Source organism: Tasmannia lanceolata, unplaced genomic scaffold (genome assembly GCF_043159265.1).
Source record: "Tasmannia lanceolata isolate RefF3 unplaced genomic scaffold, GAP_Taslan_0.1 ptg000015l, whole genome shotgun sequence".
Classification (NCBI taxonomy): domain Eukaryota; kingdom Viridiplantae; phylum Streptophyta; class Magnoliopsida; order Canellales; family Winteraceae; genus Tasmannia; species Tasmannia lanceolata.
This window is the reverse complement of record NW_027518692.1, coordinates 23,338,159-23,360,308: the sequence shown is the minus strand read 5'-3', so window position 1 is coordinate 23,360,308 and position 22,150 is coordinate 23,338,159. Positions and strand designations below refer to the sequence as shown.

At 43.8% G+C, this 22,150-nt stretch overlaps 1 protein-coding gene across 10 annotated transcripts in view; it reads right to left on the bottom strand.

The window, feature by feature from the left end:
• The window catches only part of LOC143846738 (uncharacterized), a 44,630-nt gene extending 25,622 nt beyond the window's left edge, over positions 1-19,008 (bottom strand). For 5 of the 10 annotated variants that reach the window (XR_013234836.1, XR_013234840.1, XR_013234837.1 and 2 more), the window contains exon 1: positions 18,762-19,008. Coding sequence is in view for 5 of the 10 variants with exons in the window: in XM_077355268.1 (XP_077211383.1) it covers positions 18,165-18,231; positions 18,354-18,445 (159 nt within the window). In the remaining 5 variants the exon portion in view is untranslated. Of the gene's footprint in view, positions 1-18,164; positions 18,232-18,353; positions 18,517-18,761 lie in introns of all 10 variants that reach the window. The other 5 variants (XM_077355268.1, XM_077355269.1, XM_077355272.1 and 2 more) reach the window with 5 other exon arrangements.
• Between the last annotated feature and the right edge of the window lie 3,142 nt (positions 19,009-22,150).

Here is a 22,150-nt window from a genome sequence, read left to right as displayed (position 1 = left end):
TTTTGTGGCCGTGGTCTACCTTTCTGATCTATTCGAAAGTCTATGATTATTGATGAACAAAATCATTGTCACCAGTTGTATCCTTCCCATATGATCGGTCAAAATTATCCCTATTATTTCGTTATTCAGGGTTATCTTCCCTCTCTTCTGATCTTATCCTATCTGTGATTAGGTTAAATCATGTCGAACAAAGTGATGAGGGTTTGGATAAGTGAGTCAATTCGAGCTCTCCCGCGCGAGCGTGCACAGTGGAGTACGGCCGACAGGTTCATCAGCACGTTTAATAATTTGAGCGCATCCGGTGTGAATTGGCAATTTCTTCAAGCAGCTGCAAGACTCTGGGATCCTATTCTTCATGTTTTTCAATTTGGTCCCTTTGAAATCTGTCCTATATTCGAGGATTGGTGCGCCTTATTAGAACTCCCACCTGAGGGACTCTGGATCCAACCTTCGAGTGTAGCGTCTCCTCGTTCCCTTTTCTGTAAGCTTTTCGAGAACCAAACTGTTGATGCTATGCCCTATTTCAAAGACACGTACGTGCAATTCGATGACCTCATTGAGCGTTTTTCTAAAAACGTTGACCCTATTGATACCCGTTTTCAAAATTGTAGACACAGTGCCTTAATCTTTGGTGTCCTTGCACGTCACGTTGTCCGTGAAGACTCCAGTATTGCCCCTGTGACCTTACTGAGTGTGGTCGATCAAATTAGTGAAGGAAGGAATCCTGTCCCACTCATGCTAGCAGAAACCTTCTCTGGGCTGGATCTTATCGCCCGGCAAGAGGTGAAGGATAATTTCCATGGGTGCGTCAAGTTACTTTATTTATGGCTCTGTGAAAAACTCACCATCCTTCGGCCACAGAGTTCCCTTCAGTACACCCTCAAGGATCATCTTTCGTGGCAACCAATGGCCAATAAACCCCAATCCATTGATGAGTGGCGTAATTGGTTGCAACACGTGGAGAAGGATCAATTTCACTGGGTGAGTCATTCATGCTTACATGTTATCACTAGCACCTGCCCACACCCATTTGTGTATCTTATGGGTTTGGAAAAGTCAACCTTTTATGCTCCCACTCGTCTGCTTTACCAGATCACGGGAAGTCCATGTCCTCCCGGATTTGTAACCCCTCCTCCTTGCGAAAAGCTTACTCCCGATCTCATAAAGTCTATTGTAGCTGCTTGGGGAAACAAGGTTACCGCTAGGAGATTTGCTCTATCATCTAAAGTCCATCGAAAGGAGTTACCAGAAGAGCCTGCGGGAAAGAGAGCTCGGATCATGGAGCATTGAAGACCATTTTCATACAATTGTCATTTTAATTTCAAGTTTCATTATACTCATTTTGTTCCATCTACTTGTAATTAAAAGTGACATGTTTTATCAATCGTAACTACAGTTTGATTTGTGATCAATGAAAATGTGTTCTTTTCTATTTTTCTCGTCTTGAATTTACGTGAAGTGTTCCATCTCAATTATCAAATGTGCAATCTAACTTATTAACTTCCATTCAGGAGTCTTAGCGGGACATCATCGCTCCTAAGAAAGCCAATTCAAAATCGGCCTGGTCCCGTCAGTCTTCAAATTCCAGGCTGAATAGACTTTCTCTTTCCCCAGAATCCTTTACTTCTCCTGCGCCGCTTCTCCTGGGTCGTCCAGAAATTCTTTCACCCATTTCACTTGCATCTGAATCAATGGAAGGGACCGGTAACAACAGTCCTGATACGAATGAGATGATGAAGGCTATTCTTCTTCAGCTGAGTACCATGAAGGATGATATAGCCCTCCTGAAAAATGATCGTCTGTCTACCTCTAAAGACCCGGCCAATCAGCAGCCTTCAGTTATACCTTCTGTTCCTCTTGTTTCTCCCAGGCCAGCTGTATTGCCTGAAATCGAAGACTTTGATGAGGGCCAGTACGCAGCAGAGAACTGTCTTCCTAACCTGGGAAATCCTGATAAAGCACAGGAATTGGCTGACCAAATTCAGAAGCTGACTCGGGATATGGAAACCATGAAGTGCCAAGGTCCCAAAAATTTGGATATGTCTGAGTTCATGATAGCTCCAGGGGTCGTACTTCCGCCCAAGTTCAAAATGCCAGACTTTGACAAATACGACGGAATGGGGTGCCCTCGTAGCCATCTCAAGTCAGTCATTCCTCTGTTGCAGCAGCACGGTTTATCCCCAGAGCAGATTGCTTTGGTGTTCCCTAGAACTTTGACTGGGACAGCGAAGAAGTGGTTCTTGCATCTGAAACCAGAAGAAAGCAGGACCCTTGAAGGTGTAGCCAACAAATTTGTCCAGCAATTCTCCATGGAAGAGGGGATTGACGTGACAAAAAGGGACTTGAAATCGCTGAAGCAGGGACCCAATGAGACCTTTACTTCCTTCATTCGGCGATGGAGGAGAAAGGCAGCACAAATGACCCACAAGTTACCGGATGACGATCTTATCAAGATTGCCGTCAAGAATCTTTCCCCGTTTTACTTTCCTCATATGTCAATCCAGTACTTCAATGACTTCGATCATCTGATCAAGACCGGGACTAGGATCGAAGACATATTGGCTAAGGGCGGCCTGAGAGCTAGAACCTCCACCTCAGATGTCAGAGAGGGAAAAAGGCCTATGGCGCCTCCGAAGGAAGTTAACAATGTGAATACTGCTCGTCCAGTTAGGAGAGAAGGTCCCGGAGGAGTTCGTCCGGAAAGAACTGAGCCCAGACAATTCACTCCCTTACCATATTCCCTATCTGTGGCTCTCAAAAAGCTATTGAGGGACAAGAAGATCACTCTACTAGAACCTCGAGAAGCCCCAAATCCTCTCCCGAAATATTGGAGAAGGGATCAGTACTGCGAATTTCACCAGAGTGTTGGGCATTTGACTGACAGATGTATGGCACTAAGGCATAGGATCCAGGATAAGATTGAGGCAAAAGAAATTGCAGTGGAAGCTCTTCCTAATGTCACCAGGAACCCATTGCCGACGCATACTATGCCTCCTCCAAATGTTTTTGCCATTCTTACTGAAGAGGTTGTGCTGGATCATTCCCGTATATGTGCCGTTATTTCTGATGAGCCGTATATCTTGAGATGGGAATCCGATGATGAGGAAGTTAAGCGCGAAGAGCCTTATGTCTTGTCCTCTGCGCAGGAAGTTGGGGAGTCCTCTGAAGGTCCTTATGTCCTCAGATTCGAGGGGGAAGAAGAGAAAAGCGAAGTCCCATATGTCCTTAAGCTTGAGGATGAGGACTTGCTGCTGTTGAACGATCCGTGTGATGAGGTTCGCCATGTTACCCGTGGTGGACGTTTCTTTAAGCCCCCTGAGTTGAGAGCAGAGAATCCCGCTGAGATTGCCAGAGCTGTTGAGAATCAGAATCAGAGGTTGAGTCCTGAGGAAGATGAGGACATTCTGTTGAAGCAGCTTAGAAAGACCCAAGCTAATGTTTCTATCTGGGGTCTGTTAATGTCATCCCCTAAGCACCGGCAGGTTATACTTCGTGAATTGAATACAGCGCAGGTGTCTGTGGATATAACCCCTGGTGAGCTGGTTGGGCTCGTATCTATGGCCAGATCAGCTATGATCGTGTCCTTTTCGGATGAAGATCTGACTCCGGAAGGTAAGAATCATACAAAATCCCTCAGAATCACCGTCGTGTGCAATAAGAAGAAGGTACCAGAGGTTTTGGTTGACAACGGGTCAGCTCTGAATGTATGTCCTTTGAGCACCGCTACCGCCTTGGGGTTTGGGCCGAATGATTATGTTCCGTCGGAGCAGGGGATATTGGCTTATGATGGGACCAGAAGGGACGTCATCGGAACCTTGGTCACCGAAATTGAGATCGGAGGTGAAATGTTTGACATAGAATTCCAAGTTCTAGATATCAAGACCTCATTCTTTCTCCTTCTCGGCCGACCTTGGCTTCACAAAGTCGGAGTGGTTCCTTCCACTGTCCATCAGAAGCTCAAGTTCATCAAGGATAACAGAATTGTCACAGTTCGAGGGGATCCAGAACCAGAGGTTGGACAGATATCCCAAGAGCAGATCGGTTCAAGCACCATAGATGTCAGTCTGACTGGGTTTTCGCTTGAAGTCTCGACCATTACTATGGAAGAGGCTATGAGCGAAGAAATTCTGTTTATGTCCAGTGCAAATGCGCAGGTAGCCCGAATAATGCGTAAATATGGGTATATTCCTGGAACTGGTCTGGGGAGAAGTCTGCAAGGTTTAACTGAGTGGCCGGAGCTGAAGGTCGCAAACAATTTGTTTGGGTTAGGATATGAACCCACCAAGAAAGAGATCAGGGAAAGAAAGCAGTACATGCTGAAGTGGGCAGAGCTGCGTCGTCGGGGCCTAGAGCTGCCTATGGGACCGTTCAGTCTGTTGATGAATGGTAAGTACAGGAAAGAAGGAGCCGATCGCCCGTTCTATGGTTTTCCCGAGCCGTGGTTTGATGAGTCTGGGAAAGAGTTACCAGGTTTTGAAATCTTCTCCGCTGACGAATTGCCAGACGAGTACTTCCATGGACAGATTGTAGCCGTCGAAAAGCAGGAATCTGATTGGGCTAAGAACTTAGAGCCGCAGCTTCTAGACTCCCTCTTCGAGGTTGAGGCACCGGTCATTGCTATGATCGGAGAAGATGCGCGCTTCCTGAACCCTAAGGGCCGAATTACCCCAGCTGAGGTACCCCTCGATAACTGGACTTCTCAGGTCATTCCTCAATTAGTTCTTCAGTGTGGTCATGTTTCTCCAAAAGAGTCTAAAGTTTCTGAGTATGTGTCTGTTTCCGAGTCAAGTATAAAGTCTGTTATTTCTAACAATTCTTTGGATGCAGGTACCTTAGGAAGCTTAGACATTCCTGGTGTGGGTGGCGAGTCCTACGGTATAGATGCTGTCTATGAAGATGAGTCCGTCATAGAATATACTGCAAAGTCCATACATAGTCCAGTTGAGTCAGGTGTCAACATTTCAGTTGACGATACAAACTTTCTTTTTGAGCATACTGTAAAGCCTGCTGTGGGCCAATTGATCAATGATGTAAATTTTGATTCTATGAATGAAATGAAAGACTCGTTTCAGTATCTTCCTGTCTCTGACTCTGTTTCTGCTTCTCAAATTGATAAAACTAATAACAATGATCAAGACTCCCCCTCTTATGAGGATGCCGACGAAACTCCCCCTGAGATCAAACACATGATTACTCAGGAGGAGCAGCGTCGAGCTAAACCACTTGAAGAAGAAATTGAAATCGTCAACATAGGTGATGAAACCTTAATCCGGGAAATACGGATTGGCAAAACGTTATCCCCGGAGGAGCGTAAAGAACTAATCACTTTGCTTAAGGAATACAAAGAAGTTTTTGCTTGGTCCTATGATGACATGCCGGGATTAAGCGAAGACATTGTCCAGCATCGTCTTCCCCTAATCCCAGGTGCCAAGCCGAAAAAGCAAAAACTTCGAAAATTAAAACCAGAATGGGAATTGAAAGTCCATGATGAAGTCAAGAAGCTGTTAGATGCAGGCTTCATTCAAGTGGTTGAGTATCCGGAATGGCTGGCTAACATAGTACCGGTGCCCAAGAAGGACGGAAAGGTCAGAATGTGCGTGGATTTCAGAGATTTAAACAAGGCGAGTCCCAAGGATGACTTTCCTTTGCCGAGCATCGATCTCCTGGTGGATAATACAGCTGGTCATGCTTTGCTATCCTTTATGGATGGGTTTTCCGGATATAATCAGATCAAGATGGCCCCTGAGGACATGATAAAAACTGCGTTCACCACTCCATGGGGAACATATTGCTACAAAGTGATGCCGTTTGGGCTGAAGAATGCAGGAGCAACCTATCAGAGGGCGGCTACCACCTTATTGCATGACATGATTCACAAAGAGGTCGAGGTTTACGTCGATGACATGATCGTTAAATCCAAGACTCGACCAGAGCACGCCGTAGTCCTGAGGAAGTTTTTCGAAAGGATCCGGAAGTATAAGCTTCGCTTGAACCCGAGCAAGTGTGTATTTGGGGTCACTTCAGGGAAGTTGTTGGGGTTCATGGTTAGCGAGAGAGGGATCGAGGTAGATCCTCAAAAGATCAAAGCAATCCAAGAGATGGAGCCGCCGAGGACCGAGAGGCAGATCCGTAGTTTCCTGGGAAAGGTTCAGTACCTAAGAAGGTTCATAAATCAGTTGACAATGACATGTGAACCCATCTTTAAGCTGCTGAAGAAAAATTCTCCGAAGAAGTGGAATGATGAGTGCCAGGAAGCATTTGAAAAAGTCAAGCAGTGTCTAACTTTGCCTCCTGTCTTGTCACCAGTTATTCCGGACCAGCCACTGTTGCTGTACCTGTCTGTCACTGACACAGCTATGGGTTGCATGTTAGCCCAGCAAGACCCTGAGTCGAAGAAAGAAAAGCCTATCTACTACATCAGCAAGAAGATGCTGGAGTACGAAATCAAATATTCTATCTTGGAAAAGACTTGTCTGGCACTAGTTTGGGCAACTCAGAGGCTTAGGCATTACCTGTTATCAAACAAGGTTCTCTTACTCTCACGGATGGATCCGTTGAAGTACTTGTTCGAGAAGCCCGCTCTCACCGGGCGAACATCCAGATGGTTGCTGCTATTGTCTGAATTTGATATTGCCTATGTGACCCAGAAATCAGTTAAAGGGCGTGTGATAGCTGAGCAGTTGGCTGATGCGCCTGTAGATGAGAATGCAGTTCTGACGGCAGATTTTCCTGATGAAGAGATCATGGCTGTAGAAGAGGAGGTCCAAAGCACCAGATGGTTGATGTATTTTGATGGTGCTGTGAACAACCGAGGTCAAGGAGTTGGGGCAGTGTTGATATCTCCGAAGAAAGAGTACATCCCCGTGTCCATCAAATTGCAGTTCAAGTGTACCAACAATGAGGCCGAGTATGAGGCTTGCATTGCTGGTCTTGAAGCAGCCTTGGCTCTGCATATTCAAGAGATAGATGTTTTCGGGGACTCGATCTTGATCATTTGTCAGATCAATGGTCAATGGAAAACAAAGGAGGATAGATTGATCCCGTATCACACGCACCTGGATTCCCTGGTCAGGAGGTTCAAGAATGTTACATTTACTCATCTGTCGAGGACGAGAAATCATTTCGCGGACGCTTTGGCTACACTAGCCTCAATGTTGGATATCTCTGCATCAATGGAAGTTCAGCCTCTGGCAGTGCGGTTACAATGGGCTCCAGCGCATGTGAACGCTATAGAGATAGCAGCCCGATGTCCAGATGGAAAGCCCTGGTACATTGATATAAAGAATCTCATTTTAGGCCAAGGGCACCCCCCTGAAGCATCAGGAAAAGAACGGAGGTCTCTCCAGAAGTTGGCGGCTAACTTCATTATCTGCGGCAATGAGCTCTTCAGGAGGTCGTTTGATGGAATCCAGCTTCTTTGTGTAGATGAAGATCGAGCAGCTAATCTCATAGAGCAGACGCATGAAGGAGTCTGTGGGCCTCACATGAACGGGAAGATGCTGTCAAGAAAGATCCTGAGACTTGGGTACTACTGGCCAACCATGGAAGCTGACTGCTTTGCCTTCGTGAAGAAGTGTCATAAATGTCAGGTTTATGCGAACCTCATTCACGTGCCGCCTTCTGAGTTACATTCTCTGACTTCGCCGTGGCCGTTTTCAGTCTGGGGAATCGATATTATTGGAAAGGTGTTTCCGAAATCTTCAAGCGGGCATGAGTACATCCTGGTAGCCATCGATTACTTCACTAAGTGGATCGAAGCCGCATCCTTCGCTTCGCTGACTTCAGCCTCAGTCGCCAAATTCATTCGAACGAACATCATCTGCAGATATGGGGTACCGCATGAGCTGATCTCAGACAATGGATCGCACTTCAAGAAAGAAGTGGTACGCCTATGTGAGGAGTTCAAGATTAAGCATCACAAGTCCTCACCATACAGACCCCAGACAAATGGAGCCGTCGAAGCTGCAAACAAGAACATCAAAACCATCATCAGCAAGATGACAGAGACGTACAGGGACTGGTCAAATAAGCTACCATATGCTTTGTGGGCTTACAGAACGTCGATCAGGGCCTCTACGGGAGCTACGCCATATTCACTAGTGTATGGGATGGAAGCGGTCCTACCAGTTGAGCTGAGAATTCCTTCGTTAAGGGTAATGATGGAAGCTGGTTTGCCAGAATCAGAATGGGCAAGGGCCCGGTATCAGGAGTTGCAGATGATTGATGAGAAGAGGCTCAGAGCTCTGTATCATGTCCAGGGGTATCAGCGTCGAATTGAGAAGGCCTTTAACAAAAAGGTGAAGATCAGAGATCTCCAGAAAGGTGACCTCGTTTTGAAATCCTACAGGGCACCGGTCCATGATCCCCGAGGGAAGTTCAGACCAAACTGGTCGGGTCCTTACATTGTCGATGAAGTCCTGCCTGGAAAAGCCGTCAGACTCCTTGATCAAAATGGTGAAAAACTAACAGAACCCACAAACCTTGATCAACTTAAAAAGTATTATGCCTAAGACACCAAGAGGCCGCCCTTGGTCGATCTGAGCTTCAAGTCCAAAAATCCAATTGAAAAAAAGAGAAAAGTCAAAGACCGTTTGCAAACCCTTTGAGCCAATAAGCAAAATCAAAATTTCTTTGTCACCCTCAAACCAGGGGCATCTTTTATGACTTACGCCATAAAAGACGCAAAGCCTGAACTACGCCATGACCTGATCCCTTTCCACAGGGTACGTAGGCAACTTGACAACGTCGGGTTCGGTCAAATCTTTCAAAATTGCTGAAAGGAAAGAAAAGAAAAGCAGAAAGCAAATCTTTCAAAGCGGTTGAAAAAAAAAAAAAAAAAACAAAAGAGAGAACTTTCAAAAAAGAAGAAGAAGTCAAATCAAAACAATCTCAACCCAAAGTCCCCCAATGGGCGAACTACGCGGACCTGATCCTCACTCTTTGGAGGTACGTAGGCTATCTGGAAGGGTCCAGATTCGGTCCAGTCAATGCAAACATCCTAATCCAATTCTTTCAAACCCTAACCCACCTAGAAGTCCTCCTGGTGTGATAAGGCAAAGGTTTGTGGCAAAACAGAAAAAGAAAAGAAAAGAATAATGGAGTCTTAGACCCGCTAGACTGAAAACCCGAGAGGGCGGTCTAGGCAAAAGTTAGGGTCATTCGCCCGCTAAGTTGAAAACCCGAAGGGGCGGCTTAGGCAAAAAATCAGGGTGCAGAGCCTGCTGGATGGAAAACCTGCAAGGGCAGGCAGTCCAGGCAAAAATTAAGGCAAGCGGTCCGCCAGATTGAAAACCCAAAAGGCAGTCTGGTCATGGCAGTGACTTCTCGTACAGGACTAAATTTCAGAAGCTAGCAAGACGTCATACCTGTATCGGCATCACTTCAAGGTCTGAAAAGTGCCGGCAAGGCTTCCTTTGATATTCCTCTAAGCTAGGGGTTAAAACCGAGCAATCCAAAGGGTATAATAACCATGACTAAATACCAGAAAGAGGCGTAATCACCTTAAAGCACGGTATTCAAAGAGTTCCAAGAGTGGTAAGCTGTACCATCTTAAAACAATTATCAAATTGAGAAGCAGATTTAGTCTTTCCTGAAAGTCAGTCTTGTAACTCGGTCGTATATTCACCAAAAGTTCTTTGTCAAGCAGTCGTCAAGGTCATTTTTTTGTCAAGTCAAAGTCATGTACTCAGTCGAGTCAGGTGTGTCCCAAAATGACCTGTTTGGTCCGGTATCCTTTCAAAAAGCTGGGGTAGCAGGTACCAGAAACTGAAGTCGCATCTCCAGATGGCGAAATGACCTACATGGTCTAGAAGCGCGGCAAGCTCTCAGGCCCATTTGAAATTCCTGCAGCAGGCAGGAGGTTGAAGATGTGTCAAGCAGAATCAGTCTGCTTGGAAGTTGAAAACCATTGCAACCTGGAGTTCTGATAGCTGGCAGAAAATTGAAAGTATTTCAGGCAGAATCAGTCTCTTGTGCATTTTGAAAGCCTTTGAGGCCCGGAGCCCCTGCAATTGGCATAAAAGTGGTAGACCTTTCAGCAAGGGTCAGTCTCTTGCACCTTCAAAATCTTTGTAACCCAAGTTTCATAAAAGAAAGCTTGAATCTGTTTGAGTTTTGTTAAGACTCCCGAACTGGAAGCGAAATTTTACTAGGGGCATCTTTTATGTCCTGACGAAAGTCAGACCATAAAAGATACCTAGCATGCATTGATGTTTGAGATATCAGTTTTAACGAATCAGGATTTGAGAAAACCTGAACGCATTTTTCAAATCAAATTTTCAATTTGGGAATGATCACGATGCTGTCTAATCATTCCCCCCTGTTCATCTGTCAAGATGCTGTCTTCTCAGATCCCAATTCAGGTTTGATCATGATACTGTCTAATCATTCAGCTGTGTTGATCTGTCAAGATGCTGTCTTCTCAGATCCAAATTCAGGTTTGATCATGATGCTGTCTAATCATTCCGCTTTCTTCATCTGTCAAGATGCCGTCTTCTCAGGTCCTAATTCAGGTTTGATCATGATGCTGTCTAATCATTCCGCTGTGTTGATCTGTCAAGATGCTGTCTTCTCATATCCAAATTCAGGTTTGATCATGATGCTGTCTAATCATTCCGCTCTCTTCATCTGTCAAGATGCTGTCTTCTCAGATCCTAATTCAGGTTTGATCATGATGCTGTCTAATCATTCCGCCTTATCGATCTGTCAAGATGCTGTTTTCTCAGATCCAAATTCAGGTTTGATCATGATGCTGTCTAATCATTCCGCTCTCTTCATCTGTCAAGATGCTGTCTTCTCAGATCCTAATTCAGGTTTGATCATGATGCTGTCTAATCATTCCGCCCGGTTGATCTGTCAAGATGCCGTCTTCCCAGATCCCAATCTTGGTGTGATCATGATGCTGTCTAATCATTCCGCCTTATCGATCTGTCAAGATGCTGTTTTCTCAGATCCAAATTCAGGTTTGATCATGATGCTGTCTAATCATTCCGCTATGTTGATCTGTCAAGATGCTGTCTTCCCAGATCCCAATTTAGGTTTGATCATGATGCTGTCTAATCATTCCGCCTTACAGCCTCCAAATCCCTGAGTGGCTTTATTAGATGCTGTCTAATCATTCCATTCTGCAATTTGTGAGAGTCTGTCTCACTCCCCCTGGAGAGTCCATCTCAGTTTTCTTTTCGAGAATCTGTCTCGTCAATTCATCTTATCATTCCCTCTCGATGAGAATCTGTCTCGTCGATCCATCTTGTCCCTTCCGTTTGAAATCTTGAGCCAGTCAAAATGTGTTGTCTGTTCGGCTTTAGCATTCGCGCGACAAGCGCCCTCTGCCAAAGAGGGGCATCTGTAGACACCCCATTTTGACAGGGCTCTAAAGCCGTGTATTCGAATGAAATCCCGTGGTCAGGTGGAAAATGAATGGAATTAATCTGAGCCTAATCCGATTGGCAGTTGAAAATATTAACCTAAATTTCATGAATCAACCCAGGTCGCATCCCAACCCGTGTCTCGAGCTCGAGCCGGGCGTAGCTTAAAGAAATATAAAAGGGAGTATGAATTAGCAGGGCACGGGTGTGCCAATACTGGCTTACCATAGGCAAATAAAAAAAAAAAGAAAAAAAAATGGTAAAGATTTTTATTCCGCCCCCTGTTTCTACCCGAGTCCCCCCCCTGTAAAGATAGAGTAGCTGAAATACACTAGATGGGGCTGTCTAGAGCAAAAAGGGGGGGGGGCAAGCATGTCATTCTCCAAAATAGGGGTTTGGGCAAAAGGGAAATCAACCCATCTTTAAGGGTATTCTTGGGTGTGCTCATTGCTTCCCCTACAAGCAATGAGCAAGGACCCTAAGATCAAAAGATGGACAAGTGTAGGGCCATGATGGAAGGCATGTTTAGGGTTTCAAATTTTTGCCCCAAGAGAAGTGATCTAGGCCATCAAAGGAGATGGGTGGTGAGGATTAGAGCTAGGTCACTAACCTAGTTATAAAAAAAAGCAAAAAAAAAAAGAAGAGAAGAGAGGAGAAGCCCATTCTCGTTTGAAAATATACAGAGAAGGAAAAGAAAGACATCCAAAAAAAACCACCATCAACCCCTCCATCTTCCTCCTCCTTTCTACCACCACCACCTCCCTCTTCCTCCGGCCGAAATCCGGCAAAACTCCTGCCCAAACCCACCACAGCCGCCACCTTCTTCTCCGGCGAGTTTGCCGGAATCCGGCAAGCCTACAACCTCCCATCTTCCTCCTCTTCCTAGCCTGGTACCACCACCACCCTCAACCTTCTCTGCCAACACCAGCAGCAACCCCTTTCACCTCCTCTCCCACCCTCTGCCAACCACCACGAGCCATCACCACTACCCTCTCAGCCAGCCAATACCCACCATCATTTTTTTTTTTAAAACCTGCAAACCCACATCCACCAAACCCACCTTCTCCGGCAAGCCTCCGGAGTCCGACCGAACCACCACATCAAACCCATTTTTCTGTCATCTCCGTCTCCAATCCACCCCTAACCACCTATCTCCACCTTCTCCGGTAAGCTTGCCGGAATCCGGCAAGCTCAACCCCACTCCTCCGGCCAAGCTCCTTCCACAGCCACCCATCCTTGGCCACTTCCCCTCAAAACCCATTTTTCATTTTCCGTCGAAACCACCGAGACCACCACCTTCTTCCACCTCCGGCCGAGCCTCCCCCACAACCACCACCTCCTCCACAGCCACCACCTTCCCACCGGAACCACCTCTGCAACATCACCACCACCACAAACCACCCCAAACCGCAAACCCATTCTCTGCAACAAACCGCCACCACCGAACCCCACCCACCACCACCTCTGTTGTTTTCTTCAAAACCCACCTCCACCATCCTCCACCTCCAGCTCCACCGCCATCCGACCCTTCGAAAATCCCTCCCGTCTCCACCCTCACCTCCCTCCAAACCCAAAACCCAAAACCCCTTCCTCTATACCCCAACAAAACCGAAACCCATTTCAAAAAGAAAAAAAAAAACCCCAAAATCCACCACCGTCCTCCACCTCTAGCTCCACCGCCACCCAACCCTTCGAAAACCCCCCCACCGTCCTCCACCTTCACCCTCCTCAAACCCGAAACCCGAAACCCATTTCCCCACCTCCGAAAATCAAAACCCACTTCGAGAACCCACCTTCAAACCCCTCCATTACCGCCATTCTCTCCCCCACCACCGTCGGCCACCACCCCCATTTTCTCCTCCATCTCCACCTTCTCCACCCTCCACCACCACAAGCCGCCTCCTCTGCAACTCCTCCACCCCCCCCAAAAACAAAAAAAAAGGGGGAGGTCACGGCAGCAGAGAGAGAGAGAGAGAGAGAGAGAGAGAGAGAGAGAGAGAGAGGAAGGGAGTTCGAGCCCCACCGCGCCACCACCAACCGCCGTGCCACCTCCGGCCGGCCGATCCTCCCCTCCACCACCGCTACCTCCCATTTTCAAAAAAAAAAAGGGGAAAACAGAGAGAGAAAGAGAGAGAGAGAGAGGGAGAGGAGAGGCTCGTCGGTTTTCTTTTGTTTTTATATATATATAAATATATATATATATATATTAATATAAAAAAAAAAAAAAACATTCTTCGCTCAGGGGAGCTCGAGCCCCACTTTCCGGACACTCTCTGATCAACCCCGTCTCATCCACCAAGGCCCTATCTCCCCTTTTCGTTGTCCGCCATCTGCTCTTCGCTCAGGGGAGCTCGAGCCCCACTTTCCGGACACTCTCTGATCAACCCCGTCTCATCCACCGAGGCCTTATCTCCCCATTTCGTTGTCCGCCATCTGCTCTTCGCTCAGGGGAGCTCGAGCCCCACTTCCCGGACATTCTCCGATCAACCCCGTCTCATCCACCGAGGCCTTATCTCCCCATTTCGTTGTCCGCCATCTGCTCTTCGCTCAGGTATTTCAAATATCTCATCCATTTATTTATTTTTATGTTTATTTATTTATTTATTTTATTCTTTTTGTCTTTCTAATATTGCATTGCACCTGTGATGATTGGTTTGGCTTGCTTGCTTTGGTTTTGGTTCTAATAAATATGCCATGAGAGAGATTAGATAAGGATGAGTGAATATTCTTAGAAATGGATTTTGTGATAAGGCCAGCCTTTGAAAAAGGTTTTGTATGGAGTTATAATGCTAGTTTTCTTCGTTTAGATTTAACATTACTCCTGCAATTTCATCTATTTTATCACGTCCTTATTCCCTTATAGGTTAGCATTGGCTTATCTGTTGTACAAATTGCATATTCGTGTACCTGAAAGATTGTGTAGAATTACTAGGCTTTTGGGTAACTGTCTCCTGAGAAAGTGATTTCAAAGGGGCTGGTACCCTGATTAGGTCCATAGCGCAGCCTTATGGTCGCTTAATGATATGAATTCAAAGGTGCATGTGATAACTGTGGTATCAAAAATAGCAACTGCCATGATACTGAAATTTGCATGAACTGACTTGTTGCATTGGCACTTAATTGATCTTTTCCAATTATTTGGCAAATGCTCAGTGGAGTGATGGAAATGTTATAACTGATTAGAGCATCCCTCAGGTAACTAAACAGTCAGGATAGGTAAAATATTCTTCATTTCATCCTTGCATTGGCATCTCCTTGTCTTAGGATCTCTTTGACCTTCATCTATAACTCTGATTCCTATTGCCCTATGCCGAGGCATTAATCATTCTTTAAGATTTACCCGGCTTCTAGCATTATCCCCCAGAGTGTTCCGTTTCTTTCTTCGAGTCTTAGAATTTAGCTGATTCCAAGAAGTTTCCGTCGATTAGGCTATGACGGAACGTATCTTGAGCCAACCCCTTCCCTTCCTGCCTTAGAGTCTTCGCAGGTTAAGGGATTTCTTCCTCTTTAGAGTCAGTCCTAGAGAGTTTAGGAGTCGGTTTTACCATCCTAGGGTTTAGGTGTCTGTCCTACCCCTGTAGAGTTTAGGATTCTGTCATATCCCTTCATAAAATTTAGGATTCCGTCCTTCCATCTTTCAGAGTCAGTCTTCAGCATAGGAGTCAGTCCTTCAGTCTTTTAGGGGTCTGTCCTATCATCATAGGGGTTAGGATTCTGTCCATCCCCTCATCAAGTCATGTGATTTTCATCCGCTCCTGCAATGTATAGGATGCTGTCCAACCCTTGCAGAGTCGTGATTCTGTCCAATTCCCCCGCAAAGCATAGGATGCTGTCCAACCTTTGCGGGACATCAGGAGTCTATCCTACCCTTATGGTGATAGGATTTTGTCCTCTTGTGTCAAAAATTCAAAAAACACTTCAAAAGCAACTAAAAATCAAAAATCTCGAGTCATTAGGAGTAGTCAGGTCCGAACTACGGATGGCTTGATCCCTAGCTGAGGGGTACGTAGGCAGCTCAGGCGTGCTGCTGGCATCCTGAGTGCAGTCACCATTTTGCAAATATTTCCCACAACTTCATAACTTTCACAACTTCAAAACCTTCCAAAACTACAAAAATTCTTCAAAATAACTTTACCAACAATTTTCAAAAGATCCTCCCATAGAGTTAGGAGTCAGTCCTAGGCGTTTGGGGGTGTCGTAGAGTGGGGAGTCTGTCCTGATTGTGTTGCTTTGTCATGTCCGGTCGTGTGAGTGTCCCTAGAGTTAGGAGGCCTCAGGTCGTGGTCGGTTAGACACTTAGTCGAGCCGATGGCTAGACTAGAGCGCGCTTAGATAGCCCACGGTTTTCCTTATGACACACAGCCTAGTCACACCTAGGGTGTAGGGTTCACTGGCATTAGTTAGGGCATACAGGGAGTCCTAAAAATCACCATTCACTTGAACTTAAGTAATGTCGCAAGAAGCTTTAAAAACTAGTCGGGTCTAGTTAATCGAGTCTAGGATAGCGGTTCTAGAGGGTTAGGCATTGTAGTTTAGCATAGGTCGCCGAACTACGTTGGCTCTGATTCTTCCCGAGGCTGGGATACGTAGTGCAGCTAAGATGTATGGCCATCTTGGTCCGAGTCAATTATCACCTTAGAGTTTAGGGTGTGTCGTGTCGAGTCATTGGTTGTGCTGTATGTTTTGCTGTGTTTTCTTACTTTCATGTACAGATCCTATACCTTTAGATGTAGCATGCATGTGTGTGCCCACCAGAACTTAGACACCAATTAGGCATGGCACTCATAATCTAGCTATTCTTAGGTGACATCTTTCATTTCTTTTTGTGTGTGCTTCTTATTCATCTCCGAGACATGCATGATTAGCTAGACGTTATCTCGGGGATATTCGTTCCCATTTCACATGATTTTTACCCAAAACTCTTCAAAGTTAATAATAAATGGCATAAGAGACCAGGTGCTCGCACTTGGGCGAATCGGGGGCGCCTAATCCCTTCCCCATTCGTCATCAGGCACGGACCTTTTATATCTCTGGTTATCTGTTGCGACAGAGCACAGCATGGGATCCAGGGCCTACTTCCTTGGATGGCGACTCTTTCTTTGTTTAAGGTGCGTCTCGAATCTGGGCTGGTCCCCGAATCGAGAGGTATCTCACTTGACATCGCCGCTCATGCTGTGAGGGGCACTCTTTCGAGAGTTCCTTGGTGGAGCTCTCCTTCACGTGGATGATCCCGAGACTTGCGTGGGGGCACGTCCCTCGGCCTCTCTCGGATCGGGTTAGACAGTAGTTGTCCATGAAGTCAATTCTTGAAAGTCAATTCTTGAAACGCCCTTCATATACACAGGACAAGGGAAAGAGAACAATTGCATCCCAAACATTGCAGCCATAATCATTTAAAAATCATATTGAAATTGTCAACCAGAGCCAGGCACAAGGATAACAAGAACCCGAACAAATGCAATTCTCTATCCCAAACATTGCTTCAAAATCTACCAAAATAAAAAGAAAATCCAAATGCAAACTTTAGGTTTACAAAAGGCTCAGTAATAATCTCTCAAAAATACTAATGGCTATTCCACAAAGCCTTTGTATATTTTTCCAACTTACGAGCACATAACTTTAGAGCTGATAGCTACCAAAGTAAAAAGGGGTTGCCCATGCATATTTGAACGTGCCAAATATGCCCCAAGATCTACAAGGAATGATGCATCCCATATATAAAAATACGGAAAAAAGAGATTCATAAGGAGTTTCACTATTCAGTCATTGGATAGTATTTAAGAAGGCCATGCCTATTTGAATTTGCTTGTGGACAACGAGGGGGGAGTGATGCCTGTGAAGATTTTGGGTGGCTGATTGAACTTGTCAAGCAATACCAATACAAAGAAGTGGTTTTGTGTGTGTGTGTGTGTGACTGAATGTCACAACTGACTCTGAGTTATGAAATGGATCCGCACTAATATTTGGGTGGCTGTTAACTGAAATTTCTTCCTCCAAGATAACGCGGTCCGCGAATTTGGCACGATCCAAAAATGTGTTCTTCAAGCAAAAACCTCAAAACTCTTTGGAATTAGACGTTAAGAGCCTCAACAAACAGTAATTGGTAATTCGTGTAGTACTTGGTAAGAGTGATGCCATATGATACAAACCAATAATATGAAGAGGATCCACAAGCGACTTGGGTAAAATCCTGAATAATAACTATTCTGGGCATAGTTAAGAAGCCAAATAATACCATGATCAGATGAAAATAATAAGGTGGAGGGGGTTGTTAAGGCCGGAGGAACTTAATAGGTGGTCGTTTTCAAATTACAATTCAATTTGCAGCATGTCAACTGCAAGCAGGCATTTCAACAAGCATTTGCAAAGCAAGACATTCTACATGTGTCAAGGCAACAAGCATTTGCAAGGCAAAACATTCTACATGTGTCAAGGCATTAAGCTTGAAAACAAAGAAATGAAAAATGAAGAAAAGATTGTCAATTTTAAGTTGCACTCCAAGTCGAGCCATACTGATACAACCAAGAAACCCTTCTTTCTCATAAACAACAAATTAATTGAAAATAATAGATAAACAATGTAAAAACTAGTGTTGTCATGATATCTACTAATGACTACAGTAGATAATGCATACCAGGAAGAAGAATTGCATCTTAGATTAAACAATTTTACAGATTATCTCTCAACACCTAATGAAATCAATAGCGGATAAAACGAACAAACAAAAAGAGCATAGAAAACGAACTCCAAAATAATTCAAATTGAAAGAAGATACCCAAGAATAAGCAACCCTCTTACCCTTCTGAGAACATTTTCCTGAACAATCCCAATCCCTTTCCCTCCTCTACTTTCTCTCTTTTCACATCTTTAAACAAATACATTAATCAAAATCACTTTGTATAATTAAAAAAATCCATAAAATTAAAAAATATTCAAAAATTTCAGAGGATGTCAACAGAAAATTGGGAAAAACCTAGTATGACCTACCCAAAAATAGCAAATAGACACCAAGATTCAAAGTCACCAACCAAGCTCCAAAAACCATACATCAAGCAAAAGCCCCAAAATCCCAGCAACATTCAAATCCCCCATTCATCAGAATCCAAGCCCTAGAAATTCCAGCCCCCAAAACCCAAAAACCCTATCATATCTGAAAATCATATGATTCATCAGAATCCAAGCCCTAGAAATCCAAAAATCCAACAAAAACACAATAAAGTTTGAAGAAAAAAAGAACAAAAACTAAAACTCAAAATTCTAGCATCCTTTTTATGTCTCTCGGTCCTTGCATAAATGTTTACTGCCCTCCTCGCAAGAAATCCGACATATGTGCTACCATTTGTTTTTAGAGAAAGGGAAGCAGTGCTCTGTTGAAGTTTTTGGCAAACCACTTACCCACTTTGTTCGATCTGAACCATTTCCTCGTCATTCTTCACCATCCTCCGCTGCGAAGTTGTCCTTCATGGCCCCAGGTGGTACTTTATCCTCCCGGCCCCACAACACCTTGATCCCAATAACCTGTTGTTCTTGGATGGAGAGAGAGAGAGAGAGAGAGAGAGAGAGAGAGAGAGAGAGATGGTATTGCTGCTCTTGGATGGAGTTGAAGATGGAGGCGAACGAGCAAAAAGGAGTGAGAGGAGGATATTAGGTCACACGAGAAAGGAATGGATCGTTTTACCCCTGTAAGTGTTATTTCGTCATTTCATTTATTGACCATGGGTAAAGATGAAAAAAAAAACCCGAAATTTTGAGATTCCGCCTTCCGCTCCGCTCATAGTCGAACCTAGCAAGTGAAATATCTGTAGGTAAAAATGAGAAAGATTTCCCTATGGAATTTGTCATTTAGCAGTAGGGAAAAGTTAGTATTTCCCTACGGAAAATTTTTCAATTCCGTAGGTATAAGATTGCCGTAGGCATAAGCGTCATTCTTTGCCTACACAGTACTATACAGATAGGTAAAAGTTATATACCTACGAACAAATTAACACCCGTAGCGATAAAGTGTATCTCTTTTTTCTTGCATCTTCTCTACAAAAATAATTAAAGTCGGAAGGGAATGCTCAGTTTTGTTGTAGTGTTCCCCCTTAATCCCTTTTTTCTTGCATCTTCTCTCATTTTCTTATCTCTTTCGCCTTGTATCTTGACCATCTGGGCCGTTTCTTTTAATAAAATTGGCTACCATTTAAAAAAAAAAAATCTTCATTGTATTAATTTGTTGATTGTTTTATGGATCTGTTAGGCTACATCTAGTTTAGTTATGCATGCCTTCCTTTTTTGTGCGTGTGTGAGTGTTTCAGAAAATGACCTGACTATGAATCTCCTTTGTCAACTCAAAATGACAAGACGGTGCTCCATTTTATAAAATTTTGAACCTGTGGCTCAAGTTTTAATTACATAAATCCTCAACGCATTAGTCATTATTTAATTTCATGTGAGTGCCAAGCCTTAGCTGATCGATCAAAGTGACAGTTAACATATTTGATTTTATTATGTATATGACTCACATTGCAATGTTTTTTTGGCTCATGTGCCCCAACCCAAACTAACCAACAAAAGAAAAATTAATGCAGATGTCCCTAGTTTGTTTGTAGTTAGTATCCAACTGGCACAGTACTACTGCCTTTATTGTCTCAGGCAAATAGGGAAAGCAGAAGTACCTCACTTATAAAATATTTTGTTCTTCTAAGTTATTAGTTGGGTGGGAGATTTTATGGGATATCTCATTTAGGTTTTCATTTATTCTATTCAAGTTTCATCATACTAGAGTTTGGGTACACCTTTATTTTATGTGTTCTTGTAGTAAGCACCCCTTGTGGAGTGTCTCTATCATTCCCAACCTGTAAAGATGTAAAAGATGAGGCAATAAAGTTTGTGGGGAGAACCCCTATTTAAAGGTGGGCCAGTTATCAAATCCTTCCAGGATGTGACTAGGATTTGAAACCTTTCACCTGGGTTAAAAGTCAAAAGTGCCCTTGAGATTTCAAGGAGTTGGGGCCTAGTATAGATGGTCCATGACCCAAACTTGCACAATTCAGAGGGTTAAAATAGTCCAATGGTGCATATATAATGGGGCTTAGTAGATACATTATTTGAATCATTTAAGTCCGATGGTACACCATTCGACCAGTGTATTGCAGACGTTCTTCATTCTCATATTCTTCTAAGCTCATTCTTTCTAATTATTGACTCTAAGGGGCCGTTTGGGTACGCGGATTTTAGAATCCAGAATTTTAGTATCCAGGTTTTTAGTTTGAAAACAGTGTAAAAGAGGGTTCATGATCAAGCTGTTGTATGCTTTCCTAACAGTGATTGTTGGATATTAAGTGAGAAATCTAGGTTTTAGAAATCTCTCCCGCATCCTGAGATTTCTAAAACCTGGAAACATGGGATGATCTGCTACTCTCTTGCTGGTGGAAAGAAGGGCGAGAAGTCAAAAAACGACGGCTGGTCCGCTTCTTCTCTTGTAACTTATCTAAAATTTTGAAGAAATCCCGGATTCTAAAATCAGCGTATCCAAACGGCCCCTAAATGAAAAGATAGGTGTCAATGTTAAAATAAGGGGGTGCAAATATCAAAGGGAGTGTCGATATCAACTTATTGTGCATAAGGCGGCGACATTCGAGCAATTGTTAAAAGGAAGTGTCAACGAAAGACATAATTCCTTATTATTATTTTGGGAAAAATACACTTAGACCCCCGGTGGTTTCTGACACATTCAACTTAACCCCTAATGTTTAAAAAGTTACAAGTAGACCCCCGTGGTTTCAATTTATGTAAGATAGACCCCCTCAGTTGACGGTTCGTCCACCACAGATTGAAGGGTTACGATGATACTATGAAGCTGATTTTTTAGGCACACCCTATCTATGTCAGGTCCCATCAAATGAACACTTTGGATCATTCAAACAATGTGGGTCCACTGTGTTTTTGGTAGTGTTTGGATTCAGGTGTGGGGTTTCGAGGGGTGTATGGGGTCTTCATTAGCATTGATAGTGTTTCAAAAAAGGGAGCCTACCTTATACAAATTGAAACCACATGGGGTCTACTTGTAACTTTTTAAACATTAGGGGTTAAGTTGAATGTGTCAGAAACCACATGGGGTCTAAGTGTATTTTTCCCTATTATTTTTTATGATGTCAAACGTTTGAACAAGTGATCTATTTATTTTTCAATTTGCATAGCCATTTTTCTTGCTGCCACTCTGTTTTGACTGATAATTTAAAATGCTCTTTTTTAAATAAAAAATAATATGTACCAAAAATATTACCTTTTTAGTGAGTTTCCCGTTTATGTAACCAAAGGAAGCAATTGTTTGTCTCTCGTGATGTCGTGGCAATAACTAATTTGCTCAATTTCCATACTAGAAGTGATATAATCACCCCCTTTTCTTCTTTGGACAACCCCCTCGAGAAAATAAAAGGGGAGCCAATATATAATTTCCCTTGGCAACTCATCTAACCGGTTCCACTGGCATTATTCTTTTTAAATTGGTCGAGCCTTTATATATTTATTTTTTTCCTAGAGCAAGACAAATTAAAATGGAAAAAAAGCAATCTTTGCTCGTGTAGTGATGACTACAAGTCTACGGGGTTGAGCAGTTGAGCTTCGGTCCTGTTTGGATTGCAGGAATTTTTTGAAAAAAAAATTGGAATCCACTACAAGGAAGCTAAGTTTTACTGGCGATTAGGAGCACCAGTAAAAGTAAAAACAAAATTGTTTCGCATTTGCAAAAATATATTCCGGTTAGCTACTGTTTTTTGTCTTGAGAGGAAAATTAATTCTAA